The following is a 22,050-nucleotide window of genomic DNA, read 5'->3' as shown; positions in this document are numbered from 1 at the left end:
CGTGGGTTTCCACCAGGTATTTCGGTTTCCTCCCACATTCCAAAAACATACATGGCAGGCTGATTGGACACTAAATTGCCCCTAGCTACGAGTGATTGGTTGTTTGTCTCATCATGCCCTGCGATTGGCTGGCCACCAATTCAGGGTGTGCCCCGGAGTCAGCTGGGATAGGCTCCAGCACCCCCCGTGACCCTAATGAGGATGAAGCGGTTCAGAAAATGAGATGAACATTTTTTGCAGCTTAATTATCAGAATATTTTTCATGTTTGAGTTTCATTGGGGATGTGGACTAGGTCAGAGCTTGTTACCTTAGTGGAAAAAATGCGAATATTATGCAAGTGTTATGTCGTTTTGTCTTACTTACTCGCAGAAAGAAGCATCTTCCGAACTGAGGGTCTCCCCTGACGCCTCACTGTGGCTAAACCCGCACGTGCAGCCACAAAAGAAGAAAAAAAGGAGCAGAAAAGTCTGCAAAAAAGAATTCTGTTGTATTATACTTAGGGTAACTCCTGAAATTACCACATTAGTAACTTGAGGCTGTCGAATTCCGTGCGCAATCGTGGCTATTAGTAGTTGAAAGCGAATTGTTTATTAGGTACAAGCTAGCACCACAGCAAATAAACTAGGATTGCTAACTTTATTTACACCCCGCAATCGAACAGCTGTCTGAATAATACTAATCAGTGGGAATGCGCGCGAATGTGGGCGAAACCATTACCGGAGAGGTGGGCGAAACCATTACCGGAGAGGTGGACAAACACAAAATTCGCTGATTATTTATCCATATTTAAATTGAATTTTCAAAACTACAACAATTATTTCGCAACTCATCATTTTAAATGAGCGTTTTAATTTGTCAATATGTTGTCCTTAAGCGAGTTGACGGCATAAAAAATCCCGGAGGTTCGAATGGCTCAACGAAGCTTCCAGAATTTTATTAACTTGTTGATGGCTCAAGTTCTATGTCAAGCCAAAACTTTATTTTTTTCATACTTTTACTAACTAGAGAGTCACAAGTTCTTACCATGGCGCTGAAGTTGTTTTCCTTTGCAGGTGTTGACTTGTCAGTGGCAAGTTTAAAATATCAGCGTGGTATCGAATGCCTGCTCTGCATTGTTAATAAAGTTTTTTCAAAACGTAGACAAAACACTTTGAATGTACACTTTGTAAACAAGGAAGTGAAATGCTATTTAAACCGCTGCTGTACGTTGTTAATAAAGTTTATTCAAAACGTAGACAAAACATTTTGAGTGTACACTTTGTAAACAAGGAAGTGAAATGCTGTTTAACCCTTAATAGGGCATTCAATTAAAACAACATTTTTGAATTATTTTTTCTTAAATTGCATTTCACAGTTGGGGAAAAACGAAATATTGAAAAAAAAAATTCCAGTTAAAACTGATTAGACGTCCAGCGCCCTCAATCGCAAAACAAATTGTATTGTTTATTTACCAACCATTATGAAGCTTTTTTTATCACCAAAATTTATCATTTGACCAATAAGGAGTTAAACAGACACAGGCTGCAAATAATGGTCCGTATTTTATTTAATAAATTCTTTTGACCTATTTTCAGGAACACATGCTACACAATTCCAGATCAATAAACCATAGAAACAGCTTTTTTTTGAGAAACAAAACCATTTGATGACCAAGGAAAATGTCATCTTGGCTTCGAACACTGAGAAAACATTCAATATTTTTTTTATTGTTCTTCTCTTTTTTTGTGAAGTTTCTCTTATTTTTGTCAGAATTTCCAAACAAGGCCTCTTAAACTATGCAGTAGTGATTGTGCAGCATTTCCATATTAATGAATTCCTGTCGCTGCTGAAGCTCCCTTTGGTTTGTGCTTTTCCGCAGCGGCAATATTAGCACCCAAACACATGAAAAGGGGCCCGAGGATGAATTCCATCTTATTTTCCTCTTTTCAATCAACCTGATGTTGCTTACGTATCCGATTATTCACGTCATTTCAAGAGAACCTGGTAAGCTGTGCAAGTTTCAAAGTCAGAAATTTCAAGAGGCATAGTAGAAAAACAAACTATGCAATAGTAGATCATATCCCTTGCCATTATTTACAATTATGACTTCCAGTCTGTTTCCCATAGCCATACTATTTTTCCATTGGATCATTCATAATTGAAGAAATCAAACTTAAGATCCCTGCTGCAAACGGATGATTATTATTATTTTTTTTTAACGTAGCTTAGATTTGACCATAATTTTGTGTTGTGGGCATTAAAATAAATATGCAACGTTCAGACGAGCACACATGAATTTCTTGTCATCCACATTTGAAAATATAAAATGGATATTTCTTAAAGCAACACTACTTTACATTCAATACCATACTGACACTGTACATTAAGGCGTGAGGTGTCCTTGATGCAAAAAAATTAGCTGTAGATTCCAAAAAGTAAATGCCTTGTTTATATATGAAACACACCACTGGGAGGAGACATTTTTCCCCCGTAATTATTATATTACGGAGTAAAAATAACTAAGTGTAGAGTCACATTTATTTAGCATAAAGTGTCTATATTATTGTGGAATTATCTGCCAACAAGTCCTACTTTGCAATATTCCCCAAAAAGAAAAATTGAATATTACTATCATTATTTTCTGTAATGTTAGAGTAGAAGTTTATACCGTATTTGCCGGACTATAAGTCACACTTTTTTCCTAAATTGCTCAAGTGTGTCTTATTTTTTTCACCTTTTTAGTCAATAATTATTCCAAAATTTGTAAATGTGTCATATTAACGAGTGCCCATTTTGTCTGTTGTTCTCTATTTTACTATTACTTGATTTTATGTTTGTTCTTTGTTTCTGACAAAATAAAAATGCCAGACAAATTATAGTACAGGGTAATTTGTATATATTTCTTTTCTTTCATTGTGCATTTTGGGCTGGTGTGACTTATTTTTTGAAAAATATGTTAATACCAGGAGGTAAAAAGTTGTAAAATAAAATAAAATAAAGTAATTACATGATTTTTTTTTTACGTTATATGAACCGTAAGTTGTTCGGGGTTCGTGGCTTTCAACTTTAGGTGACGTAAGGTCAACGTTGAGAATAGATATCGAAAATCCAATATATACTGGTGGTGTGTCTCAGCTCCAAAAGGGTTGGGAAATACAGCCTTAATAGACGTGTCCTATGGCGTTTCTATTTTAATCTTCTCTACTATGTCCTTATTGTACAGTATATAATACGTAGTAGTAGCGTTGACGTAATTGGAGGCCAGCAAAATGAGTCACCGCCAAAGTAAATCGCTTCACGTAAACCATTCGTCAAGTCTAAATTGCGGGATGGAGTATGAATCATTTTTTAGCGCGCTGCTCTGCTCAATACAATGTAACTCACTGCACATTATGCTAACGCTGTTCATCTAACATTCAGTTTACAATCCTCTTTTTCACGGAACATCACAAACGCTTGCGACGTACGAGATGACCGTCTTGAACAAAGAAACACGAATCAACGAAAACAGCTCGAAATGACAAATGGCGTGTAACGAATGAAGGCTAACGGTTAGCGATCAATTGATAATCTGCGGCGACGGAAGCGATCTGATCACTTTGGGCGGAAAATACTGATTATATCCCTTAAACCTTGGGACACGCGATGCTTTCATGTAAACGACGGCATATTTTTAGCGTCATGTGAAATACCAACAGTTTAAAACATGTTCCATAAGTTTAATGTGAAATACCGAAAGTGTAAAACATGTATTATGTGTGTCATGTGAAATAGCGTGTACAAGTAGCATAAGGTGTTCAAAGCGTACGCTTGCGATTCACTTCACGTTGCTATTCAGGCACGATTCTGAGCCAATCAGGAGTCGGGATGCGGGGCGAATCCTGATTGGGTGCTGACAGTCCAATCACATTGTACGCAAGTTCGGAGATCAAGGGTTCAATCCTCGGTGGGTTCCTGCCTTTCTTTGTGGAGTTGGCGTGCTAAGCTAATTGAGCACTGTAATTTGTCTTTACGTATATGGTTGTTCGTCTCAGTGTGCCCCGCGATTGGGCGGCTACCAATTCCGGGTGTTCCCAGCCGGCTGCCTATAGATGGGTGGGACAGGCTACAGCACCCCCATGACCATTCTGAGCATAAGCGGAACGGAAAATGAATAAAATAGTTTTTTACCTAGGTCTACAATGTCTTCTGTGTCTGTGCTTGCAACTGCAACCAATGAAATTTACCGAATACGGGATGAAATAAAGTTCTAATCTAATCTAAAAAATATAGCTAGAACGTTATGACAACGTCTTGTTAATATTGGACAATAAGCCCCAATTAGAATGTATCCAGCATCCCGACTTCTGATTGGCTTAAAGCAGGGGTGGGGAACCTTTTTGAAAGAGAGAGCCATAAACAATTCCTATTTTCAAATGTTATTCCTTGAGAGCCAAACACACAATTTAAAAGTCAAAATACATGAAAATGTCATTTTTTGTAGTCATTTTACCACTTTTAAAATATACAAAGACTCTGAATTATTTTGACAACATTGTTATGCTGTTGCTAATCAATGAATATCAATGAGTTCAATGAGTATCAATGAGAGAATAGATGTAGAAGACTAATGAAAAAAAAATCAATGCAACAGTGCCGACGTGACGCTCCTATTGGTGCATTTGGGACTCGGCTCTCTCACCACTGGTTTCCATATTTTAGTTCAGAGCCATATGTACCCATCAAAAGAGCCACATGTGGCTCCCGAGCCATAGGTTCCCTACCCCTGGCTTAAAGTCATGCCAGACGAGTAACATGAAATGACTAGCAAACACACGCTAGTACAGTGCGCTAACACGTTATACGTACGCGGTATATCCCAGCACGCTGACGGAATCGCAAGCTAACGCCGCATTTTTGGGGTCCACGGACAAGATCACGACACTTAATACTGACTTTTAGCGCTACAAGGTGAATACAAACATCCAAGAAAGAGAACACGTGCGCCAATAGCGTCACATTCGCTGTAACCGCAGCCGCAAATCCGGTCGGTCGTTCGGTCGGGACGGTCAAATGAGGCGGCGTTCCCGTCGTCAATGCCGGACTGTACTCTTTGTGCGCTAGATTGTACAAACACTTAAGGGCAAAGTGCTAAATCACTGAGACTCGGGTTGTGTGTTGATTTGCTGGTTGTCGCAGCCGATAAGCAGCACTTGGTTATTAATTCAGCTTATAACATGACAACATAACACTTGAGATGATGACTCGTATCCTGCATTTGCAAACTGTACAGATTCTCTTTGAAACTCATTTTTATGCGCATCACAATCCCGCGTGCATGTCGTAATAAATACCGTATTTTCTCGCATAGAAGCCGCATCCGCGTATAAGCCGCAGCCTCAAAATGGTTGAATTTTACAATTTCTCTTGTATAAGACGCCCTCTGATTCAAAATTTTCACCTCCATATTCATGGTTTAAATAGGAAGTACATATGTGTTACTTTGAAGGGAACATTTTATTTTAAGAAAATCGAGGTACCATACTTTATAAATGGATTCCTGGATTCCGATAGGGTGTCGCCTGCACGTAGACAAATTCAAAAAAAGTAAGTCAGGTGAGCAGTACAACCAGGAAGTGGTCTGGTTCGTCATCCCTAGGTAAGATGGCGCCCCCCTGAGCGAGCAATGGCAGGCACAAGTGAGTTTTTTACACATTTTATGCAAGATACGCTTTATTTTTTTTCTTGAATTTCATTCATAGACGTCAAAATTAATTTTGTTAAGTGTGTTATCTGCTTATCTTTTCTCTATTTTGAAACAAATGACCCCATCGGCCACATTGTCTTGCGTTTGGTCTTTGTCGCCTTGCAGTTTTGTGCATGTCTAATTTATGCGCATATAAGCCGTACCCTGGATTCAGTCATCATTATTTTTTGGCGACAAATACGGCGTATATGCGAGAAAATACGGTACATCTGAAAGACAAATGAAGCGTCTCTCCCGCAGCTTGACGAAACAGAGAAGAGGGGGGGAAAAAGTGCACGGCGACGGCGGCGGTCAATCATTGGCCGCCGGTCCTAAAAGTCAAAGCTTACCGAAAGCTCAGATGACGGCGGACGAGCTCGAAGAAGAGGAGTTGGAGTTGGGAGCCGAAGGAAGGTTCCAGAAGAGCCACTTGCGTTTGCACTGCCGCCTCTGGTACAAGTAGTCCTCCTTGTCGCGTTCCTTGCGTGCTCTTTGGTAGTGGTCGTCCTCCTTCAGGAACCACACCGGCGGCCATCGGTGCTTCTCAAAGTGGTCTTGGTTGTCTGTGTTTGAGACCGGGACCCCGTTTCAACAAACAAAACGGCAGCGGGTAAAGAAAACGTGCTTTTCAGGTCACCTGCGGACTTGGCCTTCATGTCCCTGGGGAACTTGCGGCAAACGCTGTTGTAGTTAGTGCAGATGTGGTGGAGGCACCAGCCAGTCAGCTGTTGAGCGCCGTGAAACTACACTCGAAGAAAAACGGTCGGCGTGATGACCTCCGCCAAAGATCGGACAAAAGTCGGACTACCGTCACATTACCTGAGCCATGTCAAGGTACACCAAGACCTCTCCGTCAATGTCGGCGCCCATCATTGCCGCCTCCGTTAGCACTGTTACCGTGTAGAGTTCTGCAAAAAATTTCCCAATTAACCAATGTTGTAATAACGACACCAACAATGTAACACAGTGGTGCATCCACAAAACTAAATCACTTCTGGAACCAATTAATTACGCAAGTAGAGACCTATTTTCTATGGGAAAATTTGTTCCAGTTGTTTTAAGGTCCCTAATATAACCCCAAAACACTTTAAAAATGATAAAAGGATACCAAATTTGTATGAAATAAGTGCTAAACACACAAAAATCTATTTTCCAATGGGGTGGAATTGCGTGTGGCAGCTGAGTAAACATACAAACAGACATTTGTAAACACACCACTTAAAATTATGTTACATTTGGTGAAATACCGATCCGACGACTTTTCATCATTTTCCTAAAAATTGTCGTCAACAAGTTGGAGGATAATGAGACAGCTGACCACTTTGATAACAGTTATAACTTTTTGGAGTGAAAATGATGATGGCCGGTGGCTGTTATGCTGCCGATGGCCAATAGGGGAGCGACTCTATCGCAGCAATATTAAAAATAAAATACAATGTTTTGATTCTTTCAAGGGTGTCAGACTCAGGTTGGTTCGCAGGCCGCTTTAACGTCAACTTGATTTCACGTGGGCTGGACCATTTTAGATATCATATTTAGATTTTTTTTTTATAAATGGATTAAAAGAACTGGATTAAAAGCCCCGAATATTTAGTTTTTTTATAGATCTAACACAATGTTTATTTTAGCTTTTTTAAATATATTTTTAGATTTTACAAAATGATTTTTGAACTAAAAACACGGAAAAAATGGATTAAAAAATGACAATGATTGATTTAAAAGGGGGAAAATCAGGAAATTTAATATACATCTATACTCTTCATTTTAATTTGATCCTAAAACAGAAAGTCGGCACTCATCATTGACTTTCCCGGGCCACACAAAATGATGCGGCGGGCCAGATTTGGCCCCCGGGCCGCCACTTTGACACGTGTCTTAAGTAAATGCCCGAGCGCCCGAAAGAAATATTTTGTCTCTAGAGACAAAATCTTCCCACTGAGGCTTTTTCGTAAGCTGTATATTACGTGGAGGTAGGACTGTACCTGTGAGCGCCACCAAGTGGGGGAGGCAGAGACGATTGGCGAGGACAATGAGCTCCATGGCGTCCAGGTCAGAGCGGGAACAGAAGCGGCCCGTGTAAAGATACTCCAGGACGGCCCTCATGCAGCTGCGAGTGGTGTTGGGGAACAAAACCTAGAGGAAGACCATCTTTTCAATTTTTCAAGCTAGCACACATCGATATTGCTCTCTTTAGCCGCTGAAAATGAAACCGAAGAAGACCAAATTCCATTACGACGCCTCTGCCAGATTCTAATTCAATGGCGCTTTGTATTCGTACGGAGTGGCGCTCCACTCATTTGATCCAATGACGGGCAAGAATCGATTCGGCAGTAATTATAGCACGTCGGCATGGCGGATGGAGGGTGAAAGTCACGGGAACGCTACGCGGATGAATAGTCTCGGGTAAGAAAATCTTGTTATTACCTCTTTGGTGCAACTCTCCACAAAAGGTCCACCAAACATGGCTGCCATCCAGTCACAACTTGAGATGAGCAAGGGCTTGTGGGCCATGATGGTTCCATCGTCCAACTTGAAAATGACATCTGCACACACAAAAAATGCTCTTTGTTCATTCACGTTCCAGTACTGAAATGGGCAAAATACCACTTTGGGATATTGTTAGGGCTAATCCCCAACATCAAAATAATCTTCAAGCAGAGAAGGCATCAAACACGGAATAGTTTTAAACTCCATTGGTCGATAGGGTACACGGTCGATTGGTCGCTGGTCTTTTGGTCGCCCGGAAGGTAAGTGATAATTACTATTTAAATGGTTGCTCAAATTCCCTAAATACAAACTGCGAATGACTATTTAGTCATACTTAATGCCCTATTCATTATTAGGCTAAAGAAAAGCTCCAAATTTCTCGGACTTTTATTATTTTTTGTTGGAGAACTTGTTAAGACCCTGACTGACGCTAGTCGCTTCTTAAAGGGACAACGCATGTACATACAAACTCTTGAATAGACTCACACGTCGGCTCAGTGAAACTGCTCATGGCCATTGTTGGCTTTTATTCATGCGTAGACCGTGTTGTTTACCTTGTTTTGTCGCCGCTCTTTTGGTCATCGGTGTTTTGGTCGCTGGTCTTTTGGTCGCCCGTTGTCGCGGTCGGGGCGACCAAAAGACCACGACCAAAAGACCGGCGACCAAAAGACCGCGACCAAAAGACCGCGACCAAAAGACGGCGACCAAAAGACCAGCGACCAAAAGACCAACGACCAAAAGACCTGCGACCAATCGACCGCACACGGGCCGATAGGAGGGTAGAATGGCATGTCGCTTCTCAAAATGGCCGCTGTTCGGTCACTTCTTTGTCTCTTGTTCGCCCCCCCCTTTCCCAAGGGGAAGCGGGAAATACATTCCATATTTTACCGATATTTTCTTCATTTGGGAGATTGACGCCGAAGTTTGTGCTTACCGGAGAAGGTCCCTTTGGCCAAGCACTCTTTGACCCGGTTCGTCCGGCGTACGTGGAAGGCTTTGGTGATCTCTTGGTTCATGAAGGCTTCGTTGTTGAGGATGTTGGCCACCATCATGCGCAAATCGAAGACCTCCAGCAGCTCGGCGATGTGGGCCACGTGCATCAGCTCCTTCTCGTTCTCGTCCAGCTGGCCCGTGTACAGGTAGCGCAGCACCGCCCGGAAGGGGCCCGGCTGCATGGACGGGTCCATGTGGACCACCGTCATGGGCCTGGGGCTGTAGGTCAGCGGGTCGTCCACCAGTTCCTCGCGGATGCCCACGAAGGCTCGGCTCCAGGAGGAGAGCAGGCGGCCCCCCCGCCGCCCCCCTTGCGACTCCTTCAGGGTCCCGTCGCTGGTGCAGGCCCTCAGGTTGGCCCGGTCGCCATCGTCGCTGCTCTCGCACACGTCGAAGCTGGCGGCGCGCATCAGCAGTTCCCGGCCCGACAGGGCGCCGCCACCCCCCCGACATGGCCGCTCCGTCTCCTCGCCCCGGGTCTCGGCCAGGAACAGGTCGTAGAACTTGGAGGAGGACGTGGACAGGTAGATCTTGTGCGCAAAGATCTTCTGGCGCTCCTGCAGCACCAGGATCACGTCGGCGCAGTGCGGGTCCTCCAGGAGACCCGCCGGGTGCTCCTCGGCGGCCGTCGGGGGCGGCGGCACCGTGATCAGGGGCGGCGGGGGCTTGGGCGGGAGGAACGGCGCCTGCAGGAGCGGACGCTGAACGTTCCGAAGGTGGGATTTCCAAAACTGCAGGTGGCGGCGGGAGATCAGCGCCGCTCGGATGGCGTTGTCGAAGACGTCCTTGACGCCGAACTGGGCCACCACGCTGGTCTCGTAGTACGGGACTCCCAGCTCCTTGGCCACCTCCCTCCCTCGCTCCGGGGGGAGGATCTCGTTGGATTTGATGGGTCTGCCAAGGACAAAAGCGCATGTCAAAAAATAAATCAATAAATAATAATAAAATAATAAATCATAATAAATAAATATATATTATTTTTTCCAAGATGGCGCCGTTCACACGGGAGCCAGTGGGAGTAGCTCTCTACACTCTTATGTTTTTCGTGTTTTACAGCCCTTCTATCTTTTTTTAATTACATTTGAATATTTCTTAATACATCCCTTTTTACTTTATGTTGGGGTTATTCTGGATTGGTTTCGATCTAATATGAGCAGTTGTTTTTTGACCTTAATGGTGTTATTCGGTTAGCTTATGCAATTGTTTTGAATCAGATGACATGAAATGTTAAATAAGTAAATAAGTAGTCGTAAAAAGTTGTTTCATACATTTTCCTGGGGTGCCGGAGCCTAGCCCAGCTAGCTACGGGCATCCGTCGGGGCAAACCCCGAATCGGTGGCCAGCCAATCGCAGGGCACAAAGACACAAACGACCAATCACTCGTATCTAGGGGGAATTTAGAGTGTTCAATTAGCCTAGCATGTATATTTTTGGGATGTGGGTGGACACCGGAGTACTGTAGTGCTTTGTTGTTCTGCGGCCTTTGACTGTACTTTCTAACTTCTAACTTTGCCTTTTCTTGCTACCGTCACAATGAAATTTCCCGAATACGGGATGAATAAAGTTATCCAATCCAATCCAATTTGGCAAAAAACTCGTGGCTCGATGTTCACAATCAAGGAAAGGAAATACTATTGCTGGACTTAAAGTCTACTCCCTCCTTTTAACAAGCTTTAAAAGTGAAATGTTGCGAGAAGGACGGTCAGAACCTGGCTAAGGGTCTCCGCGCCCTGTTCACCGCCTCCAGGTCTGCGTAGCGGAGGTCCAGCTGACAGCCCACCAGGATGACCGGCGCCCGGGGGCAAAAGTGTTTAATCTCCGGGTACCACATGGTCTTCACGTGGTACAGAGAGTTGGGGTTGGCGATGGAGAAGCACAGCACCACCACATCGGACCTGAACCAAAAACACAGGCGGGATGTCAAAACCAGGCAAAGTAGCAAAAACCGACAGAAGCAAATTTGGGTAGCAAAAACCGACTAGTGGGGCAAATGTGACTCCGTTCCCCTCACCTGCCGTACGCAAAACGTCTGTCCTTGTGGTGGTCTCCGAACGTATCCCAAAGTCGGAGGGAAACGCTGACGTCGTCCACCACATCTCGGGAGCGCTCCAAAACCTTTCAAAAACATTCTTAGTCTCATCAAATCATACCTTACCACAAGGGTGTCAGACTCGGGTTGGTTCGCGGGCCGCGTTAACGTCAACTCGGTTTTATGTGGGCCGGACCATTTTAGATATAATATTTAGATTTTTTTAATAAATGGATTAAATGAACTGGATTAAAAGCCCTGAATATTCAGTTTTTTTTATAGATCTAAAACAATGTTTATTTTAGCTTTTTTATATACTTTTAGATTTTACAAAGTGATTTTTGAACTAAAAACACAGAAAAATGGATTAAAATGTGATTTCACGTGGGCCGGACCATTTTAGATATAATATTTAGATTTTTTTAAATAAATGGATTAAAAGAAGTGGATTAAAATCCCTGAATATTCCGTTTTTTTATATATCTAAAAAATGTTTATTTTAGCTTTTTTAATATATTTTTAGATTTTACAAAGTGATTTTTGAACTAAAAACACAGAAAAATGGATTAAAATTTGATTTCACGTGGACCGGACCATTTTAGATATAATATTTAGATTTTTTTAAATAAATGGATTAAAAGAACTGGATTAAAATCCCTGAATATTCCGTTTTTTTATAGATCTAAAAAATGTTTATTTTAGCTTTTTTAATATATTTTTAGATTTTACAAAATGATTTTTGAACTAAAAACACTGAAAAAAATGGATTAAAAATGACAATGATTGATTTAAAAGGGGGAAAATCAGGAAATTTAATATACATCTATACTCTATTTGAATTTGATCCTAAAACAGAAAGTCGGCACTCATCATTTACTTTCCCGGGCCACACAAAATGATGCGGCGGGCCAGATTTGGCCCCCCAACCGCCACTTTGACACCTGTGCCTTACCATCTCTACTAGTTGAAATAATATTACAGCTTGACATCGTGGCTAAATCATCAGGAAGTGACCAAAAAAACATGAAATTCCCCCAAAATCTCCAAGAAATGATCCAAAATGTGTGACCTGTAAACCCCCCAGCGCTTGAGATGCTCACCTCCTGACATACTCGGTACTGGTCTATAGCCCAGACGGTGGGCACGTGCGTGGCCAGCAACTGGTACTGCGTGAGCGTGGCGTTGCAGGCCCTGGCGCAGATGAGGCGGGTCTTTCCCACGGCGTTGTCTCCGACCACCACGCACTTGATGGTTTCCACGTTGGGCCTCTCATAGTCCATATCACAATCCGTCAAATGCCAGCTGGATACAAATAAGAGACTTTCTTTCTCTGTATTCTACAAACGCTCCCCTACTTACGAACATTCGAGTTACGAACAACGGTACATACGAACATGTCTGCAAATTGCGTTTATGTCGAAAAATGTTCCTAAGTTGGATTTTGTATTTTTTTCCGAGTAATGCTTCTTTCCGCCGCTAATACCGACGACGCCTGGCGCTGTGAGAGCTCAGCTCACCCAGCATCCACCTTCCTCTGCCCACTTTGTTGCAGTGCGGAAGTGCGTGAACGTATGTCCAGTGCGCAAAGAACATTTTTATCATTAAATATCTCGTGCATCCATTATTGAATATGGTTGGTGAAAAGCGAAAGGCTTCTAGTGAGGGAGGTGCAAGGAAGAGGCAAGCCATTTCATTTGAAACCAAAGTGGCAATAATAACGAAGCTTGATGCGCGTCAGAAAGTGGTGAGCATTGCACGTGAATACAACTTGAATGGTTCGACCGTCAGTCAGTACCATTTCTAAACATAAAGATCGAGCAGCAGGACCCTAATATTGAACGTTGCACAAAGTTTGCAAATCAATTGAATGATGCCATACAGTGCTACCGCATCATTTATGATGAAAAAAAAAAGAAAACTGTGCAATCGTTATTAGTTTCATGTTTTTTTCAGTACAAACCAATGTGTGTTACTTATACAAGCCTTAAACATACAAATGCACTTATATAAACCTTCAATATACTTATATAGGCCTTAAACATAAATTACAATACAAAATATAGCACTGAGCAACTTACGAACAAATTCAACTTATGAACAATCGGTCGGAACCTAACTCCTTCGTAAGTAGGGGAGCGTCTGTACTTGTATAAAGCATCAGGAAGCACTACAAGTGAAGGTCACATTCATTTGTGTACTTGCCAGAAAATATTACATGTATTAACTTCAGATTTCCTGAAAAAAATCCCCCAAAATGCAGATTTTTGTCCCTTATAAAAAGTCAAAATGTTGCAAGGAATTTTGGGGTGTCTTGGTTAAAAACTAGTACATTGAAATAACAACTGGTCAGGGGTGCCGGAGCCTATTCCAGGTGACTCGGAAACAGCCGAAAATGGTCGCCAATTAGTCGTACGATCCAATCCGGCTAATGAACCACGACAACATGAGGTTGCTAGCCTTGGAATATTGATGCACCTGGAAAATGCGGGTTGTTGAGGAAGGAGTTGTTTCCAAGGTAACGCTAGCCCCTCCCCTCAAGCCACTGCCATCAGATGCTCTAATTCAGGGGTCGGGAACCTTTTTTATTTTGTTATTCCTTGTGAGCCATACTACGAATTTAAAAGTCAAAATACATACATGGAAACGAGTGCCTTTTCAATTTTTTTTGTAATTTCACCACTTTTAAAGTGGAAAAAAATGAATATTTTTTAAAAGATTCTTATACTGTTGCTAATCAATGAAAGGATGCATTCCAGAAGAGTCTACTGCAAAAAAAATGAAGAAGATTAAAGCAAAAAAAATGAAGATTAAAGCAAAAAAAATGAAGATTAAAGCAAAAAAAATGAAGATTAAAGCAGTTCTTGATGTAATATCTCAGTTCTGTCACCAGCAATTTCCATATTTTAGCTCACAGGTTAGCAAAGAGCCAGATGCACCCATCAAAAGAGCCACATGTGGCTCCCGAGCCATAGGTTCCCTACCCCTGCTCTAATTTGTATTCTGGCAGGAATTGTTTACAACGACAAGAGACGGCGGACGTCATTCGGGCCTTGGAAGGGAAGGACAAATCTGCTTGCTCAATATTTATGTCTCAATCCCTTCAAAATTGGACTCTTCTCCAGCGATCGGCGTCCGATCCATCTGTACGGGAAGGTCGGCAGCGAACGACCTGCCAACCCTCCCAGTCCAAATACTAGATTATAGTGAACAGATTTTTTTAATCACACTGATAACACACTTTTTGCACCTCTGCGTTTTACCGTAATCCACAGAGTTGTTTTTTTGCTCCATAGGGAACAATTGCATCATCGCCCATTCATAAAAAAAAACACCTTCATTCATGAAAACGCCATCCCATAATAATGAAACGTCTCCATTCGGGCCCGTGTGAGTCAATTCAAGAACGAGCCCACTCCATCATAAGCCCCCCACCTTCCCATTTATTCCGATTCCGCACTATTTGTAGAGTTATTCCGATTTCAATGCCCACATGATGCAAAATAGGCTGCTTCGTTTTTTTTTACGACGCCCATTCGGGATCGCCGCCTCTCTCCTCGTCATGAGGAGGCCGTGCTGCATTATGGGTTATGTAACGGCCGACTGTCGGGAGCCGCTCGAGCATCGCTCCGAACGCGTCTCTTGTTTTTCGACCGCTTACCTTCGGGACGCGAGGAAGGGCCGCGCGGGGTCGACGGTGGCAAAGCGCGACTTCGCCGGGTGCGGATCGCTCCTTGGCGACGGCGACCCCCGTCAAAACTCATCTCCGAGCCGAGGCTTTAAAAAAAACAAAACAAAAAAGACGATTCGGCGAGGCTTCCGGTCGCTTGCGCGCCGTCGTGGGGATGGAGCCGCGTCGGTGGCTAATAATAGGCGGGGAAAAGAGGAGGAGGGAGGTAGAGAGGGAGGGAGGGAGGTAGAAAGGAAGGGAGGGAGGGATGCAGGTTGGGGTGAGGGAGGGAGAGAGAGAGAGAGAGAGAGAGAGAGATCACAGTGATCCACTTTAAAGTGCCATCAATCTCAAGCGAAAGCCAGTGGCCTTGTTATTCTTTCTTGAAGACTAAGTCAGAAATCCCTCAGTCCACCTGTGTGGACTTTGCATGTTGTCCCCGGGCCTGCGTGGGTTTTCTCCGGGTATTCCGGTTTCCTGCCACATTGTAAAGCAGGGGTAGGGAACCTATGGCTCGGGAGCCACATGTGGCTCTTTCGATGGGTGCATCTGGCTCTTCGCTAACCTGTGAGCTAAAATATGGAACCCGCTGGTGACAGAACTGAGATATTACATCTAGAACTGCTTTCATCTCCATTTTTTTTGCAGTAGACTCTTCTGAAATGCATCCTCTCATTGATTAGCAACTGCATGAGAATGTTGTCAAAAGTATTCATTTTTTTCCACTTTAAAAGTGGTGAAATTACTAAAATAAAAGACACCCATTTACAAGTATATTGACTTTTAAATTCGGAGTATGGCTCTCAAGGAATAACATTAGAAAATATGAATTGTTTATGGCTCTCTTCGTCAAAAAGGTTCCCGACCCCTGTTCTTAAGACATGCATTGAATGATAGGCCGATTGGACACTCTAAATGGCCGCTAGCTTTGACTGATTGGTTGTTTGTCTCCTTGTGCCATGCGATTGGCTGGCCACCAATTCAGGGTATCTTTCACCCTCTTGCCCAAAGTCAGCTGGGATTGGCTCCAGCATCCCAGGGATAAAGCGGTTCAGAAAATGAGATAAGATAACCTTACCAACATAAAACTGGGAAAAAATAACGCACACAAACACGGGGTTGAAATACACAGACAAGGGTTGATTGACGAGACAAGTGCAAACACCTGGGTCACTCACACAAGCACCAAAACCCCAACAAAACATGTCAACAATGGATAAGCCAGCCAATCGTGGGGCACAAGAAGACAAACAACCAATGATAGCTAGGGTTAGGCAATTTAGCCTACTACAGTTAGCCCAGCATGCATGTTTTTGCGGTGTGGGAGGAAACCAGAGTAGCGGAGAAAACCCACGCAAGCCCAGGGAGAAGATGCAAACTCCCACATCCATGCTAAGCTAATTGAACACTCTAAATTGTGAGCGATTGGTTGTCCTTTGCCTTGCGATTGGCTGGCCACCCTTTTAGGGCCTACTAGGACAAATTGGCCTTCAACAAGTGACTTCCTGGTTTATCCGTGTGCTAGCCCCGCCTCCAGTCCACCAGAAGGAACAACACACACACGCTCTTTAATCTGTTCCTGCTCGGTGCTTTGGAGATCACATGACAGGTCGCAATGACGTAACGCTCTCGGCTAACTAACAACAAACTCCACCTGCCGATAACAGGATAAGAAATTTGCATTTTGAGCCAAGAGTTCATTGCAAGATATAGCTCATTTACATTCATATATTTACTTGAACCCTTTTAGAGTAATTGACTATTTTATGCTAATTTAAAAAAGCCTCAAGTTTTGGATTATGGGGGCCAAAAAATTCACAAAATATTCTTATATGCATTTCAAAAGTTATTCATCATAATTGCATTATTGTATACATACAATGATAAATTGATAACATATTAATAAAAGAAATATAATTAAATGACATTAAAAAAAAGAAAGACATTTCATATGGCCCCGAAAAACCTCCCCTTAATTTTAAAAATCTTTAACAGTGATAGACGTCCAATTCATTTAAAATAGAAAAGCACATGCTCACCTTTCAGTGCCAGCAGGCGACCAATCCCTTTTGACCGGGAGAGCAGGCAGCGATCATTTGAGTTCCCTGAAAAGGTTCAAAGTTAAATATAAGTGAACGGTACTAAAAAATGTGAACAAAAAAATTAAACTGTGGAGATGTTTCCATTGAAATTGAAATGACAACAAATATGATTTTAGAAAATAAATTCAAATGGCTGTGTGCAAAAATAACCAATACTTTTATTTTTTACACTTTGCACTGCAATGTTAAGGCTGCACCAGCAGATGGGGCTGCCACTTTATTTATCTTCAAACCTCAATCAATGATTGACCTTTCTATAAAAAAAATATAACATCTCCAGTCATCTAACGGAAAATCAGTGCCTACACATGTTCTTATTTGTCTCTGCAACCAATAAAAACAGCAACAAATGACCCCTGGTAGCACCCCCTGATGATTAAAACCAAACCAAAAAACATCCCAATTGCGGCTAACTTCACGCTGAGGGAGAAAAATGTGGTTAAAATCGAAATAAATCATCTGGTGACATAAAAGCGTCCGATGACACGGCGACAGAAGTAAAGCGCCATGATTAAGTACACGTTGGCGCGAACATGGCGGCACGGGAATTTATATCTGGTGGCTGACGCCTGTGGAAATCTCCACTTAGATAAAACCCCATCAAAAGTGAAGCCATTTTCCAGTCTTTATGTGTCATTGCGCAAACGTCAGGGTCTCTTCTACGCCGGCCGTTGCGTAATTATTGACTCGGGGCCTTATTATTGAACTCTGTGCCGGAGTCCGTCCACGCTGGAGGTCTGGCGAGGCGTCCCCACGCCTGCTCGGTCACTCGCTTCCCGCCGCCTCGCCCCCCGCCGTCCATGGCTGCCCGTGAAGATCCCGTTTTCTCTCTGGATGCGTACCACGTCTCCGAGGAACTGGGTTTCATTCTACCCGAGCCTCTGGTAGGTTCGACGCGACGCCGTTAGCTGGTTTCTAGCGCTCGCCACGGCGCCGTCGTCCCGGACGCCTCTGAAATGTAACGGTTGAATTTCCCATCCGAAGCAAGAGCTTCCACCTTACTACAAACCATGGATGGACGTGGCCCGTCGAGTCCCGGATCTGGTTCTCGCGCATGAATTGCGCTCGCGTATACACCAGGTGAGCTTCGACCAAGCGGCGAAGGCACGCAGGAAGTCACGGCGTGGACGGTTTTTGGCCTTTCCGGGCAGATGCCTCAGCTGAGCGTCCAGTTCTTAAGGAGGCACCGGGAACTGCGATTGGCCCACCTGGCGCTGGGAGTCATGACTATGGGATACGTTTGGCAGGAGGGTGAGAACGACACGGTCAAGGTCTGTATCTCTTCAAAACATAGTCGTACGTACCTCTACTTACGAATGCCTGTAGGGGGCGAACGTTTCAAGTTACGATTTTTTATTTTTTTTTGCAAATGAGTGACTCATGATACGAAAAAGATCCAAGTTACACAATCCCCTAAAAAGTAAATGCCTTTCCTCATCTGGTATTTTATTTTGAATTCCCCTTATTAAGTGATTAAAATCCACAAATGAAACGTACCTCATGGTTGATTGACTTGACGTTAAAAGGTGACTTTTCTGATTAAATCATCAACGACGACATAAGAAATTGGTCCAAACAAGAAATTAATGGATGGCTCCATGAGTCAGGATGCAATTCACTGCCACTAGAGGGAGACAATGCCCCCTCAGCAAACTCTTGTCGCAGAGCACGGCATTTACGCCGCTAGTTTGAGGTGGAAATGAGGGATTATAGTCGATACAACTGGGAATATAATGGAAATTTTTGCCCCCCAAATAGATTGCGCCCTGGGCGTTCGCCCACATTGCCCCGTTGTGCGGGAAAATCCAGCATTGTCAAATATGTCTGTTAGCGCCGCGATTGGAAAATGTAAAAGAGGCTTCCGGCGTCGGTCACGGCGACAAGATGGCCGACGCATGTCAATCTCCTCTCCCAGATGCTGCCGCGTACCCTGGCCGTTCCGTACTGGGAGCTGTCTCAACGCCTGGGACTCCCCCCCATTCTCACCCACGCCGACGCGGTGCTGGCCAACTGGCGCAAGAAGGATCCCCAGGGGTGAAGTCAAACGACTGGTCGTCGCCCGCCGCCGCCATCTTTCCAAACGCTCACCTCTCCTTCTCCTTTACACTCGCAGGCCCTTGGACATGGAGTGAGTAGAGTCGGCGTTCCGCGCCCTTTAAACGGCGGCTAAAAATCCGGCGGTAACGCTGGACCGGCCCCGCCCCCGTCGCAGGAACCTGGAGCTGGTGCTCGGCATCCCCGGCGGTCCCAGCGTCAAGGGCTTCTTCCTGGTCACTCTCATGGTGGAGCGAGCGGCCATTCCGGCTCTGAGGGTGAAGACGTCGGCGGCGGCGGCCGTGTCGTCCACCGGGGGCGCTCCGTTCTGACCAAGCCTTGCCACTTTGCGGCAGAGCATTCCAAAAGTGGTCAACGGCGTCAGAGGCGGGGACGCCCAAGCGGTGGTCCGGGCCTTGGGAGACATCAGCGACTCCATAAGCAAGATGGCCGACTGCCTCAGACTAATGCACGGTAGCCGCCAGCATGCTGCGGGATGGTTTTTTTCCTTCTTCTTCTAACCAACGTCTTCATTTTATCCCGCTCTACTTCTCTCACATAGTCCACGTGGATCCTTCGGTCTTCTACGGCATCATGAGGATCTTTTTGTCCGGGTACGCCAATGTTTGCTATGGATGACATTTGTGGACGTCAACACGTAGAATAACATAGAATACTTGGGTCGTGGATTAGACGGCGTTGGCCTACCACTTGTGAAGCGGTTAGGGCAGGGGTGTCCAACTCCGGTCCTCGAGCCCCCCCCCCAAAACCGGTACTCGGATGACTCGCCTAAAGACGTTTCGCCGACGGACGTTTGACAGACGGACAGGTCGCCGAATGGCCGTTCGGCCGAACGGAGGTTTCGCCGAAACGGGATTCGCGCGCTCGACCAGAGTTGGGCCCCCTCTGGCTTGGGTTAGCATCAATCTTATTCTCCGCTTGAAACAGATCTATGTGTTTTTAATCCATACATCCATTTTCCTGCATTTTCGGCCATCTGATTAGCATAGCGCCTCTGTGAGGTGTTACGGGCACGTTCCACCGGTGGGAGGCCCACCCAGAACACGCTAGGAAGTAAGACATCACGTTTCCCGGTCCGGAAATGTGACGCCCGGGGATCCTCCCCGCTTCCAATGAGGATATAAAAAGGAAGAAACTGTAAATAGAAGTTAATGGTTGGCTCCGTTTCCTATTGCAAACCGAAGCCATCCTGCAAGTTGAATAATAATCCCTTTATTCGCTCTTGATTGATCTCGAACGCAGTTACATAATGTTGTCAGGGCAACATTATTTTCTGCTTCCACTGCTGGCTTCTGCCGAAAATGTAAAGACCAGAGGGGCATAACAATGAATATTCATAATGGAGACATTTTATCGGTGTCACCGGAACAATCAAATCAAAATTGCAGTTTATGGCAACGCTTCAAATGCAGGATTACTCTGATTTCTAAAGAAAAATGCGGGTCGGTCTCACAGTTCTGGGTCGTGGGTTCCATCCCAGGTCAGTCCACACTGTGTGGAGTTTGCATGTTGCTTGTGTGGGTTTTCTCCGGGTGCTCCGGTTTCCTCCCGCATCCCCAAAGCATGCATGCTAGGCTAGCAGGATGATTTCTGTAAATTGCTAAACCCTGGCTTGGTTGGTGCCCAAAGTATGTTGGGCTAGGCCCCAGCAACACTTGTGAGGATAAGCGGTTCAGAAAATGAATGCATCAAGGAAAATGAGGGCGAGAAATAGCATATTTCCAATAACATTTCTCCTCAAAACTATCGTTGCTAGCCCCTCCCAGTCAAAACGAATTGAAGATGCTAATAACGTTACGAATAGTTAGCACGTTAGCCATAATTCGGAATATTTCCACAGATTTTTGGGGGGTTGGGGGCAGGGTCTGTCTCTCTCTCCCAGCCCTTCATTGAAGCAGGGCTGTTTTGGACTTTTTCCACCCGCAGATGGAAGGACAACCCGTGCCTGCCCAAAGGTTTGCTTTACGAAGGCGTCGGCACGGAACCCGTGGAGTATTCCGGCGGGAGCGCGGCCCAGAGCAGCCTGCTGCACTGCTTCGACGAGCTCCTGGGGGTCGAGCACGAGGCCCATAGCGGTAAGACCGGCCGGTCCGCCACGGCCCGCCATGGCCCCTTCGCCTTTTGAGCGCTGCTCCGCGGCGCAGGTGGCTTCCTGACGTCCATGAGGGACTACATGCTGCCCGCCCACAAGCGACTGATCCAGGACATCTCCGCGCAACCCCCGCTGAGGACGTTTGTGCGGCGGCGGGGCGACGAGCGGCTGACCGCCGCCTTCCGGGACTGCGTGGCCCAGCTGCTGGCCATGCGCAGCTACCACATCACCGTGGTCTCCCGCTTCATCACCGTCCCCGCCGCCAAGGCCCGGCAACTACGGAATGAGAGCCGGCTGGCCGAGGCGCCCGAGTCGGCCGAGGCCCTACGCCGGGCCCCCGCCTCGCTGGAGGAGCGCGGCACGGGCGGCACCGGCATCATGAGCTTCCTGAAAACCGTCCGGAGTCGGACCCGAGACGCCCTGCCGCCGGAGACCGAGGGCCAAGGCCCCTCGTAAAACGAGTCAATCAGTCAGCCCGTCCTTTTAAAAAAAGAGCGCTTTTGGCAACGTCTTGGCGGTGGGGGGGCGGGGCTTACCCGGCCCCCTCCCGCCAAGCCCGTCAGGCCGCCGGCGAGCAACGGCCCGCGTCGACTCCGAAGCGTAATTCCAACTGTGGCTGTTGCTTTCGATCACATGTGTCAAAGTGGCGGCCCGGGGGCCAAATCTGGCCCGCCGCATCATTTTGTGTGGCCCGGGAAAGTCAATCATGAGTGTTTTAGGATCAAATTCAAATGAAGAGTATAGATGTATATTAAATTTCCTGATTTTCCCCCTTTTAAATCAATCATTGTCATTTTTTAATCCATTATTCCGTGTTTTTAGTTCAAAAATCCTTTTGTAAAATCTAAAAATATATTTAAAAAAAGCTAAAATAAACATTGTTTTAGATCTATAAAAAATGGAATATTCAGGGCTTTTAA

General features: G+C 44.9%; 3 protein-coding genes across 3 annotated transcripts in view; 1 reads left to right on the top strand and 2 right to left on the bottom strand.

The window, feature by feature from the left end:
• pebp4 (phosphatidylethanolamine binding protein 4) overlaps positions 1-1,250 on the bottom strand; it is a 50,173-nt gene extending 48,923 nt beyond the window's left edge. The window contains exons 1-2 of the mRNA XM_077600847.1: positions 1,025-1,250; positions 365-468 (exon numbers count right to left, since the gene is read on the bottom strand). Of these exons, the coding sequence (XP_077456973.1) occupies positions 365-468; positions 1,025-1,027 (107 nt within the window). The 5' untranslated portion in view covers positions 1,028-1,250. The remainder of the gene's footprint in view (positions 1-364; positions 469-1,024) is intronic.
• Positions 1,251-3,100: 1,850 nt separating this feature from the next.
• Positions 3,101-15,069, bottom strand: rhobtb2a (Rho related BTB domain containing 2a). The gene is made up of 10 exons (XM_077600846.1): positions 14,873-15,069; positions 12,315-12,516; positions 11,197-11,300; positions 10,895-11,080; positions 9,127-10,079; positions 8,130-8,248; positions 7,688-7,838; positions 6,525-6,613; positions 6,343-6,448; positions 3,101-6,268 (listed from the first exon to the last, which is right to left on the bottom strand). The coding sequence occupies exons 2-10, from the start codon at positions 12,492-12,494 to the stop codon at positions 6,063-6,065; spliced, it is 2,094 nt and encodes a 697-aa protein (XP_077456972.1). The 5' UTR covers positions 12,495-12,516; positions 14,873-15,069; the 3' UTR covers positions 3,101-6,062.
• Positions 15,070-17,673: 2,604 nt separating this feature from the next.
• ido1 (indoleamine 2,3-dioxygenase 1) lies at positions 17,674-21,836 on the top strand. The gene is made up of 10 exons (XM_077601804.1): positions 17,674-17,867; positions 17,968-18,063; positions 18,135-18,254; positions 18,899-19,017; positions 19,097-19,111; positions 19,196-19,295; positions 19,374-19,491; positions 19,580-19,631; positions 20,965-21,113; positions 21,183-21,836. The coding sequence occupies exons 1-10, from the start codon at positions 17,784-17,786 to the stop codon at positions 21,584-21,586; spliced, it is 1,257 nt and encodes a 418-aa protein (XP_077457930.1). The 5' UTR covers positions 17,674-17,783; the 3' UTR covers positions 21,587-21,836.
• Positions 21,837-22,050: the final 214 nt, after the last annotated feature.

The sequence above is a fragment of the Stigmatopora argus genome, chromosome 5 (assembly GCF_051989625.1).
Source record: "Stigmatopora argus isolate UIUO_Sarg chromosome 5, RoL_Sarg_1.0, whole genome shotgun sequence".
NCBI lineage: Eukaryota > Metazoa > Chordata > Actinopteri > Syngnathiformes > Syngnathidae > Stigmatopora > Stigmatopora argus.
The sequence above is the reverse complement of the archived record's forward strand: the minus strand, read 5'-3'. Positions and strand labels throughout refer to the sequence as shown.